General features: G+C 49.5%; 1 protein-coding gene across 1 annotated transcript in view; it reads right to left on the minus strand.

Moving 5' to 3' along the window:
- Positions 1-10,665, minus strand: part of LOC117042501 — a 35,110-nt gene extending 24,445 nt beyond the window's left edge. Inside the window, exons 1-4 of the mRNA XM_033142046.1 lie at positions 9,913-10,665; positions 7,574-7,706; positions 6,003-6,254; positions 3,199-4,264 (exon numbers count right to left, since the gene is read on the minus strand). Of these exons, the coding sequence (XP_032997937.1) occupies positions 3,199-4,264; positions 6,003-6,254; positions 7,574-7,706; positions 9,913-10,629 (2,168 nt within the window). The 5' untranslated portion in view covers positions 10,630-10,665. The remainder of the gene's footprint in view (positions 1-3,198; positions 4,265-6,002; positions 6,255-7,573; positions 7,707-9,912) is intronic.
- Positions 10,666-12,272: the final 1,607 nt, after the last annotated feature.

Raw genomic sequence — 12,272 nt, forward strand, 5'->3', positions numbered from 1 at the left:
GGAAATGTATGATGTTTTGGGGTGGGGACTTGGGCTAAGGAGTGGGCAATTTCAAGTCTTAATTTATTTGTTCAGGGTTTCTCCTACTTCCTTGCAAGGAGGGGAGGGAACTCTATTGCAACAGAAAAATAAAGATCAGCCTTGCTTTTCACTGCCTCCTGCATCCATTCTTCTCTCACCAATCATGGATTTAGGGGACTCACGAGTCCCTTGGGGAGTTGGGCAGCAAAAGCCAAACCATAGCTGTCAACTTTTTCCTTTTCTTGCGAGGAATCCTATTCGGAATAAGGGAATTTCCCTTAAAAAAAAGAGAGAAAAGTTGACAGCTATGAGCCAAATCCCAATTTTTTACAGCCACCGTGAGAACAGGGTGGGCACTTCCTATGTTCTTAAAAACAGGGTATTGAAAGCTTTCTGAACAGGGCACAGTAGGAAAATGGGAAGCTGCCTTAAACAGAGTCAGATCCATCTATCTCAGTATTGCTCAAGACATACTGCCGCCTGAGATCCCGTCATTGTCTGTGAGTCCTCAAAAACCTGCTCCCTGCCTTGCAGGTCTTTTCCCACTTGGTCTGGGAGGGCAGGCCCTGGACTGACTCCAGCTACAAAAGCGGAGGCTGCCGAACAGACTCTTGATCTGGGGTACCGTTTAGTGGGGTTTGTATTGTGGGGAGCGTGCTGCTGTTAATTTTTTGTATCTCTTATTTGGAATATATACCCAAGCAAATGATCTGGAGCGCTTCGATATCTTCTTTCAGAGTAACCTAAATGGTGTTTTCCGCGAATGTCCACTGCACATAACAAGAGTTGGAAGGAAACCCAAGGTTCATCTAGTCCAATCCCCTGCAATGCAGAAAACCAATCCTGAAGGTTGTTAGGATATTGGTACAGACCGTGCTGCAAAAGCAGCAGCGAGGCTGGTATGACTTGTGTTTTTCCCATGAGAAAGACAGCTGTTTTGTCTGCTTTCTCAATCATGTGATGTCTCTGTATATCTTTACTTTCGGTTTCAGTTCTGGCTCAAGAGAGAGAAATGCTAGATGCATTAAACATTAGGAAGAACTTCCTGACAGTGAGAGCTGTTCGGCAGTGGAATTTGCTACCAAGGAGTGTGGTGGAGTCTCCTTCTTTGGAGGTCCTTAAGCGGAGGCTTGACAGCCATCTGTCAGGAATGCTTTGATGGTGTTTCCTGCTTGGCAGGGGGTTGGACTGGATGGCCCTTGGGGTCTCTTCCAACTCTATGATTCTATGATTATGCAAAGCTCTGACTTACTGAGCTGGCAAGCAGAGACACACTCTGCATCTTATCTACAATAAAATAGTTTAGCCTTAATGGCTTGTGTGTGTTGTTCTTCACGTTGGGGAACAATTGCATATCAATGTGCCACTTGACTCGAGTAGCCAGGAGTGCACCCAGGCTTCGTCCCTGCCTGGGGGGTCAGCCTCACAACTTGCCCCCCCCGTGCCGGACGTTTGCTAACAAAGGTGCACCTCTTTACTCTGTCCTCCCCCCCAGATGTATTATTCTGTGATACATCTGCAAGATTCCAACGATTTCCCAGAACTGCTGCTCAATGAAAGAAAACTGAATGCCTCAATCTCATTTGTTTCAATCCATTCGATGATGAATCAAAAACTGCTCAAACGTCATACCGATTAAACAATCATTGGTAATGAAACAGTCTTCAAACTTTTTTAAATGAAGGGAAGTGTGTTTTATCCCATCCCCCCGCTCCCCGGCTTCCTTAGAATTATCATAGGGGTTCCCTCCACTGGTGCAAATTAAGAGATTTTCACCGCACAACCCCACACCTGCCGACTCTGAAAGTACGAGTCTCATGAGGTCCCAATGGGCTCATTCCGGAGCTCAGCTTGGGATCGAACCTTCACCAGACGTCTCTAGCTCCCTGGTCCCTTTGATTGGAGGTGGTGAAGACAGGACCTCTTTCTGTACCAAAATGAGCGACATCTTCTCCCTAGGTAAAGGTAAAGGGAACCCTGACCGTTAGGTCTAGCCGTGGACGACTCTGGGGTTGTGGCACTCATCTTACTTTACTGGCCGAGGGTGCCAGCATACAGCTTCCGGGTCATGTGGCCAGCATGACTAAGCCGCTTCTGGCGAACCAGAGCAGCGCACGGAAACGCCGTTTACCTTCCCGCCAGAGCGGTACCTATTTATCTACTAGCACTTTGGCGTGCTTTCAAACTGCTAGGTTGGCAGGAACAGGGACCGAGCAACGGGAGCTCACCCCGCCGCGGGGATTTGAACCATCAACTTTCTGATAGGCAAGCCCTAGGCTCAGTGGTTAAACCCACAGTGCCACCAGCGTCCCTATCTTCTCCCTATAAGGGTACAATAACTTTCTCATGAGACGGGCTAACAAACCTGTTTTTTCCTTTCTGTCAGGGTCTACATTCCCTTGGGAGCCACATGCCAGCAGAGGGGTGGGGGCGGAGTCAGCAGGGGGTGGGGGCAAAGCCCAAAGTGGGCGGGACCAAAGCAAAAAATGGGTGGGACACCTGTCTCTGTAGGTGTTTCTCTCAACCACCTCCTTTGCCAACGTGCGGCTTCTGATTGGCTGCAGGAAGCTCCAGCAGCCAATCAGAAGTCACGCTGGACGTTCGTCTTCCAAAGAACGTTTACAAACCGGAACGCTCACTTCCAGGTTTGTGGTGTTCGGGAGCCAAACCCTCCACATGCCAAGGCGTTCAACTTCCAAGGTATGACTGTACACCTATCTGAGAGTTAGGTGTCTCTGAATAATTTGATTTTAAGTCCTATGGGGGGTGTTCTCTTATTTTATTGCACATTAGGTTCCTGTTGTGTTTTTCCTTCGTTCGTTCCAGGGAGCATTCTGATTAACCAGAAAAGCCCTATGAGTAACCATAGAAACATAGAGTTGGAAGAGACCACAAGGGCCATCCAGTCCAACCCCCTGCCAAGCAGGAAACACCATCCAAGCATTCCTGACAGATGGCTGTCAAGCCTCCGCTTAAAGACCTCCAAAGAAGGAGACTCCACCACACTCCTTGGCAGCAAATTCCACTGTCGAACAGCTCTTACGGTCAGGAAGTTCTTCCTAATGTTTAGGTGGAGCCAAGGTTTCAGGCCAGCACCAGTTTTCACGGCTTCCTCTGCGTGGGTTTTCCTCGCGGCTCACGAGTTCAAAATGAAGCTCTCCCCGCACTCAAAAGCGCTCATTGGGCTTCTCCCCGATGTGGACCCTGCCATGTGCGAGGAGGAGCCGCTTGCGGCTGAAGCATTTCCCGCAGGCCGCGCATTTGTGGGGCTTCTCGCCCGTGTGGGTCCGTCGGTGCGACGTGAGGCCCGCGCTCCAGCCAAAGGTCTTCCCGCACTCGAAGCACCGGTACGGCTTCTCCCCCGTGTGGATCCTGCGGTGCGAGGAGAGCTCGGCGCTCCGGCGGAAGCTCTTCCCGCAGTCGGGGCACTTGTGGGGCTTGTCCCGCTGGTGGATCCTCGCGTGCTGGATGAGGTAGGAGATGCAGCTGAAGCGCTTGGAGCACACGGAGCATTTGTGGAGCTTCTCCCCCGTGTGGCTCCTCCTGTGCTGTGCCAGCTGGGCGTTGCGCCCGAAGCTCTTCCCGCAGGCGAGGCACTGGAAAGGCTTCTCCTTGGTGTGGATCCTCTCGTGGAAGATCAGGTGGGACCTCTGGCGGAAGGTCTTGGGGCAGGAGGTGCACTCGTAGGGCCTCTCGCCCGTGTGGGTCCGCCTGTGAAGGATGAGGTTGGAGCTGCAGGCGAAGCGCTTCCCGCACGCGGCGCACTTGTAGGGCCGGTCGCCCGTGTGCATGCGCCGGTGGCGCAGGAGGTACGAGTTGCAGCTGAAGCTCTTGCCGCAGGCGGAGCAGGCGTACGGCTTCTCGCCCGTGTGGATCCTCTCGTGGACCACTAGATACGAGTTGCAGCTGAAGCTCTTGCCGCAGGCGGCGCAGCTGAAGGGCTTCTCCCCCGTGTGGATCCTTTCGTGGCGGATCAGGTGAGACTTATCCCGGAAGGTCTTGGGGCAAGAGGAGCACTGGTGGGGCTTCTTCTTCCCCGCGTGCATCTGCTGGTGCCGGGTCAGGTTGTCCTTGCGGCTGAGGCTCTTCCCGCACTCGCCGCACCGGTAGGGAGCTTTCTGAGCTGGGGCTCTTTCATGCCCCGAGAGAGGGGGGTCGTTTCGCGAGCACCCAGGAGGGATCGGGTACCATTCCGCTTGCTGCCAACCATGCTGCCCTTCGAACGCTCTCGCCTGCCTGCCGTCTAACAGAATGTGGGGGGAAAAGAAGGAAAAGAAAGAGGCATATATGAGGACAGCAAGAGCCAACCATCTAGAGTTCATTTGTGATTCCCAGCAGCTGGGTATTACTAGTATTTTTGCTTATTAATTAATTTGCTTGTTAATTAATTATTTTTGCTTATTAACTTAGAATCATAGAATCATAGAGTTGGAAGAGACCACAAGGGCCATCCAGTCCAAACCCCTGCCAAGCAGGAAACACCATCAAAGCATTCCTGACAAATGGCTGTCAAGCCTCTGCTTAAGACCTCCAAAGAAGGAGACTCCACCACACTCCTTGGCAGCAAATTCCACTGTCCAACAGCTCTTACTGTCAGGAAGTTCTTCCTAATGTTTAGGTGGAATCTTCTTTCTTGTAGTTTGAATCCATTGCCCCGTGTCCGCTTCTCTAGAGCAGCAGAAAACAACCTTTCTCCCTCCTCTAGATGACATCCTTTTATATATTTGAACGTGGCTATCATATCACCCCTTAACCTTCTCTTCTCCAGGCTAAACATACCCAGCTCCCTAAGCCGTTCCTCATAAGGCATCGTTTCCAGGCCTTTGACCATTTTGGTTGCCCTCCTCTGGACACATTCCAGCTTGTCAGTTTCCTTCTTGAACTGTGGTGCCCAGAACTGGACACAGTATTCCAGGTGAGGTCTGACCAGAGCGGAATACAGTGGTACTATTACTTCCCTTGATCTAGATGCTATACTCCTCTTGATGCAGCCCAGAATTGCATTGGCTTTTTTAGCTGCTGCATCACACTGTTGACTCATGTCAAGTTTATGGTCTACCAAGACTCCTAGATCCTTTTCACATGTACTGCTCTCAAGCCAGGTGTCACCCATCTTAAACCAAAGCATTCTTAAACCAAGGCGTGCTTTCCCATAGCAGCAGGGGACTCATTTTACAGATGGAACACACTCAACAGGAAGCGAAACGTGTTCTTATTCCAAGGCAAAGTTCACAAACCAAAACACCTACTTCCAGGTTTGCAGCGTTCTTAATCCAAGTTGTTCATAAACTAAGCTGTTCTTAAACCAAGGTACCACTGGATTCTTTTCAACCCACTAAAGTTGGTGGGTATCACTATACCTTCTGGGAGTGACTGCCATCGTTTCATTTTTTTAAAATAATAATAATAATAATAATAATTATTATTATTATTATTATTATTATTATTATTATTTCAATTTACATTCTGCCCTTCCTCACAAGGAAGCCCAGGGCAACAAATACATCAGTAACATCCCTCCCCCCTTTTTTAAAGTTCTAAAACAATTAAAAACATCATTTCAACCAGTGTGGTATGTGGGTTGCATTGAGAAGAGGTTCTCCACCTAAGAGTTCTGGTTGAATATTTTCTCACAAGCACTAGTTACAGGTAGGTAGCCGTGTTGGTCTGCCATAGTCGAAACAAAATAAAAACAATTCCTTCCAATAGCACCTTAGAAACCAACTAAGTTTGTTATTTGTATGAGTTTCCGTGTGCATGCAATAACAAACCAATATACCAATAACAAACTTAGCTGGTCTCTAAGGTGCTACTGGAAGGATTTTTTGTTTGTTTGTTTCTCACAAGCAGTGGGTAATATTCAATCACATTTTACTCCAAGTAGACCCGCTGATGAACGAAGCTAAGTTAGGTCCATTAATTTCTACTTTGATTGAAACTTAGTTAAGAAACACCCATCGAATACGTGTCCCGTCTCTTACCGTTGGAGATTCTTTGCTGGACCGTGATATCACCAACATCATTGGGATCTCCTCCGAAAGGAATGGGGCCACGTGTGGTCTTCTCTGGGTCGATCTCCTGACGGCTCTCTCTCCTGTTCCGATTCTCCCGCTGATTCCACGGGGAGATGCTCTGCTCTGCCCTCTCCAGAGGGGGTCCGTGGAGCCCCAATTGCTCCAGACTGTCTGGGTTGTATTTTGCTTCTTCGCAAGCGTCGACACAGCCTTCAGCGGCTAGGGAAAAAGAGAGTCGTCCCAATCACAAGTGTACGGTCAGCCCTCGCGAAGAGCAGGGGCCAGGGGCAATGAAACCAGATTTTGAAATGAGAACGTAAGAAAAGAACCTTCATGGAGGCCATCTGTCTTGGAGGCTTGAGTCGAGATTCCTGCGCTGCAGGGGGTTGGACTAGATTGCCCTCAGGACCCCCTGCAACTCAACAGTTCTATGATTCTACGGAGAAAAGGGCTATTGGTGGCTACGCTTTGCCTCCACAACTGGAGGAGGCGATACTTCTGAACCACAGGAGGGGAGAGAGCTCTTGCGCTTGGATCCTGCCTCTGCTTGGCCACTGTGAGAACAGGATGCTGGACTAACCGTCCATTGGCCTGATCCAGGAAACTCTTCCCATGTTCTTAATGAGCCCGCTACAAAAATGTCTTTCCAATGGATTAACCAACAATGCAAAGATTTGGAGAAAGACGTCTCCGTTTGGAGAAAGGTGCCTACTGACTTGATCCTAAAGGAGCACTTAAGTAAAACAGCCCTATTATTATTATTATTATTATTATTATTACCACTACCATCTGTCTGGGTTTCCCCAGCCACTCTGGACAGCTCCCAACAGAATATTAAAAACACGATAAAACATCAAACATTAAAAACTTCCCTAAACAGGGCTGCTTTCCAATGTCTTCTAAAAGTCAAATAGTTGTTTATTTCCTTGACATCTGATGGGAGGGCATTCCACAGGGCGGGTGCCGCTACCGAGAAGGCCCTGTCTGCCTGGTTCCCTGTAACCTCACTTCTCGCAGGGAGAGAACTGCCAGAAGGCCTTCGGAGCTGGACCTCGGTGTCCAGGATGAACGATGGGGGTGGAGACACTCCTTCAGGTATACTGGGCAGAGCCATATCTGTGATTCCCAGCAATACAGAACCATAGAGTTGGAAGGGGTCATGGGGGTCATCTAGCCCAACCCCCTGCAATGAGGAAATCTTTCTCCCAACGTGGGGCTCGAACCCCCAACCCCGAGATTAAGAGTCTCACGCTCTACTGACTGAGATGCCTCCAACAGTGGAGGTAGAACATGGCCACCGTAGATAGTAGACACTGTTGGCTCCATGAATTTGGAGCTCCCAGGTGGGGCTGAGGGGAGCTGGGAGCCCCACAGCAGCTTTCGCTGTTGGAGCTGAGACTACAGAGCCTCGAACCTGCAACCTCCCAAGCGCCATGCAGATGCTCTGCGCCACTGAGCTGCGCTGCCTGATCCCGGACTGAGCTCTGCTGGGATTCTCTCCGCTCCCGCCAGGAAGCCGGGCAGGTAAAAATGCTCACCTAGCAGACCTCTCTTGCCACTGCCATAGTCCTCCTGCTTGGCTGCCATGCTGAGCTGCTTCTGGTCAGCATCTGCAGGAGCCTGGCTTGGGCCCGTGAAACTGACGGCCGCCTCCGCGAGGAGAGTGAGCACCTGGAAACGGGCGAGAGCAACAATTGATTTATTTATTTCCTTACAATCATTTTTATTGGTTTTCAATTAGAATCATAGAATCCTAGAGTTGGAAGAGACCACAAGGGCCATCCAGTCCAACCCCCTGCCAAGCAGGAAACACCATCAAAGCATTCCTGACAGATGGCTGTCAAGCCTCTGCTTAAAGACCTCAAAGAAGGAGACTCCACCACACTCCTTGGCAGCAAATTCCACTGTCGGACAGCTCTTACTGTCAGGAAGTTCTTCCTAATGTTTAGGTGGAATCTTCTTTCTTGTAGTTTGAATCCATTGCCCCGTGTCCGCTTCTCTGGAGCAGCAGAAAACAACCTTTCACCCTCCTCTATATGACATCCTTTGATATATTTGAACATGGCTATCATATCACCCCTTAACCTTCTCTTCTCCAGGCTAAACATACCCAGCTCCCTAAGCCGTTCCTCATAAGGCATCGTTTCTAGGCCTTTGACCATTTTGGTTGCCCTCTTCTGGACACCTTCCAGCTTGTCAGTATCCTTCTTGAACTGTGGTGCCCAGAACTGGACACAGTATTCCAGGTGAGGTCTGACCAGAGCGGAATACAGTGGTACTATTACTTCCCTTGATCTAGATGCTATACTCCTATTGATGCAGCCCAGAATTGCATTGGCTTTTTTCCAATAATATTTTTTTCCCAATAATAGCCTCATTATAACAATGCCAAATTACAATGAAATTACTAATCCCAATCATTCAGATGCCAAATTATATAATTTAGGTGGCTCCCCACGTGCTAGAATTGATGGTTTGATGACTTCTTTCATTGCCAACTTTGCTGCCACATACACCCGGATAACACCATTACTGGCCCCAACAACATCAAACATACCATCTCAGGACTATTTAATTGCTCATCGTCTAACATTGTGTATGCCATCAAATGCCAACAGTGCCCTTCAGCTCTCTATATTGGACAAACAGGCCAAACCCTACGCCAAAGGATAAATGGACACAAATCTGACATCAGGAATCACAGGACAGAGAAGCCAGTAGGAGAACACTTCAGTCTCCCAGGACATTCTATACAAGATCTCAAAGTAGCTGTCTTAATACAAAGGAATTTCAGAAACAGACTGGAAAGAGAAGTGGCTGAATTGTAACTCATTACCAAACTTAAAACCATGGAGAGACCTGGTCCAAATAGAGACATTGGCTTCTTATCTCATTATACATGACAAAGCTATTTTTAGCCATCTCACCCCTTGCTTTTTCCTGTAAGACCAATTGCAGTCGTTAACAGTCATCAAAAGTCAAAACAAAATAAAAAATAAAAAAATTCCTCCCAGTAGCACCTTAGAGACCAACTAAGTTTGTTCCTGGTATGAGCTTTCGTGTGCATGCACGCTTCTTCAGATACCGTCAATAGGTTTACCTCACCTATCAGCCAATCACCCATTCCCACCACCCTTCTGAGCATAGCTGTCAACTTTTCCCTTTTTTCGCGAGGAATCCTATTCGGAATAAGGGAATTTCCCTTAAAAAACGGGGAAAGCTGACAGCTATGCTTCTGAGTAATACCCCTCCCCACCCTCTCACTATATATATAAGGGTCCGGTGACTTCTGTTTCAGTGTATCTGAAGAAGTGTGCATGCACACAAAAGCTCATACCAAAAACAAACTTAGTTGGTCTCTAAGGTGCTACTGGAAGCATTCAAACTATATCCTTATTCTTCCTGTGGGTGACAATTATTTCATCCATGATTCCAGTTACAGGTAGGTAGCTGTGTTGGTCTGCCATAGTCAAAAAAAAAATCCTTCCAGTAGCACCTTAGAGACCAACTAAGTTTGTTCTTGGTATGAGCTACGAAAGTTGACTCTGGGGTTGTGGCGCTCATCTCACTTTAGTGGCCGAGGGAGCCGGCGTACAGCTTTCGGGTCATGTGGCCAGCATGACCAAGCCACTTCTGGCGAACCAGAGCAGCGCACGGAAACACCGTTTACCTTCCCGCCGGAGCGGTACCTATTTATCTACTTGCACTTTGACATGCTTTTGAACTGCTAGGTTGGCAGGAGCAGGGACCGAGCAACGGGAGCTCACCCCATCGCGGGGATTCGAACCACCGACCTTCTGATCGGCAAGCCCTAGGCTCTGTGGTTTAACCCACAGCGCCAGAATTAAATACCATCTGTATATCATTTCCTCCTCACCTGCTTCTCCATCCTTTCGGCATCCTTCTGGAGGAACTCCTCGGCCAGGGCCACCACCTGGGCGCACGTCTCTGGCCCCCACTGCCTGACCCAGCTCTGGACATCGGCCGGAAGGATGGCCAGGAGCTGCTCCAAGACCAGCAGCTCCAGGATCTGCTCCTTGCTGTGCCTCTCGATCTTCAGCCACGCCTGGCAAAGGTCCCGGAGCTGCCTGTGAGCCCCCCTCGGCCCCTTGGCCTGCTGGTAGCAGAAGCCCCTGAAGCGCTGCCGCTGCTTCTCCCGCCTCAGGGCATCCCAGCGCAAGATGGCCGCCTTCACTTTCCCATAATCCTCTCTGTCTCGGGCTTCGAGTGCAAGGAAAGACTGCTTGGCTCCACCGCCGAGGGCTGGCAGGAGCCGGGCTGCCCACTCCTCCCGGGGCCACCGGCAGGCTTCGGCCACTTGCTCAAAGGTAGCCAGGAAGGCCTTGGGGTCGCCCCATGGCTTGGGCTCCTCCGGCAACGGGCCAGTCTGGCTGAGGGGCTGAGGGGACTCCACCATCTTCAGGAACTCCTGCCATTGGGCTTCCCAGTGTTGAAGCAAACCCTCACAGGGCTCTTGTTTAACTAAGGTTGCGTCTGGTGTTTTTTGGACAACTTCTCCGACGGTCTCATGGGGGTCCTTTCCGCTGCCGTCCAGCACCTCGCCTTGCGGACAGCTTCCTGGGTCCATTTTCATGCCGGTTCCACCTCGGCCGGCGGCCCGAGGGACTCACAGTAACCCAGAGAGTCGTGGCTTTTGATGGCGCCACATTCTAGGCCGTCACAAAAGGGGTAGCTCCCTGGGCATAGCAAAGAAAGATCACAGAATCGTAAAATTTCTAGCGTTGGAAGGGTCCAAGGCAGGAATCTTTTGCCCGATGTGGGGCTCAGACCCACAACCCTGAGATTAAGAGCTTCCTGGTCTGCTCCAGGTCTAATCAATTAAATGGATTTAGAAACCATTTAACATTTCAGAAATCTCTTAAGTGGTGTGTACCACGTACGATTACAGGGTCTCTATCACAACAGAATTAGAACATAAAAGCCAAGAATCCGGCAGAATTTAGAGCAAACCCATCAAAATAAATGGGCCTAAATTACTCATGGCCAGTGCTTTTTTTCTTTTAAAAAAATGTTTAGGGGTACTCTCATTTTGACTCAAGAAAATCTCCATTTTATAGTTCAAATCGAAGAAAATAAATACAGTAAATGGACAAAAGTACAAAGATTCACAAAATGTTTAGGGGTATGCATACCACTGTGTACCCCCAGGGGGGGGGAAACACTGCTCGTGGCCATAATTCCTGATAGATCTACTGACATTTATTTTATGCATTTTACAAGATCATATTTTTTTCCGCAGCTGCATCATGAAATGCCAAGACAGTATTAAAACATAAAAACTGTTTTTTAAAAAATAAAAAGTAAAGTGACCAGCTAATCCAGAATACAGTGGTACCTCTGGATACGAACCGCCCCCCCCCCTTTGCGAATGCTTCGGGCTACGCACGCGGCAAACCCGGAAGGAAAGGTTTCCGCCTCCCACGCCTGCGCAGAACAGCACGCCTGTGGAAACGAAATGTTTCGGGGTAAGAACGGACCCCCAGAACGAATTAAGTTCATATCCAGAGGTACCACTGTAGAAGTCAAACAGCTATAAAGGCCTATTAGCATTAAAAAAAATGTCTTCATGAAAAGTCAGGAAGTCAAAAGCAAGGATGTTTGCCAGACCCCTGCCCTTGTACACACATATATCAGGATCACACCGCTCCCCACAAAGTATCCTGGGAACTAGAACTTGTTAACGGTGCTCAGAGTTTTAGGTAGTGCTGTCAAGTATCCCGTTTCCCCCGGGATTCTCCCTTATTTCAAGCAGTTTCCCGCTGCTCTCCCTTATTTTTTATTTCCCTTAAATTTCCCGTTTTTAATGGAAGCAGCTCCTCCCCTGCTGGCCAGGGACTGGGTGGGAAGACCTCGACTACTTGGAGAGAAAAGCCTCAGCCCTCAAAGCAAGTGGGAGCCGTTTCGCGTGCTTACAGGGGGGGTGTATTCCTCCCCCTGCATCAGCCCCTATCCTTTGCCGCCGAGCCCCTCAGCCAGCCAATAGGGTTAGCTGGCGGGCGGAGCCTGGCTGCCTTTGAGCAGCTGCTGCTTCCTGTCCTGTTTTGATGGGATCAGACAAGACGATGGGGCTCCATTGCGCGGAGCACATGGCTGCCCTTCTCTTTGCTGGCTCCGCTCCGAGCCCGAGCCCGCTTGGAGTTTACATTGCTGCTCCGCCCACTTTTGCTTCTGGCTCCGCCCACCACTGACATGTGACTGTCCCCGGGATAGGTGAGA

The sequence above is a fragment of the Lacerta agilis genome, chromosome 2 (assembly GCF_009819535.1).
Source record: "Lacerta agilis isolate rLacAgi1 chromosome 2, rLacAgi1.pri, whole genome shotgun sequence".
In the NCBI taxonomy this organism is placed as follows: Eukaryota; Metazoa; Chordata; class Lepidosauria; order Squamata; family Lacertidae; genus Lacerta; species Lacerta agilis.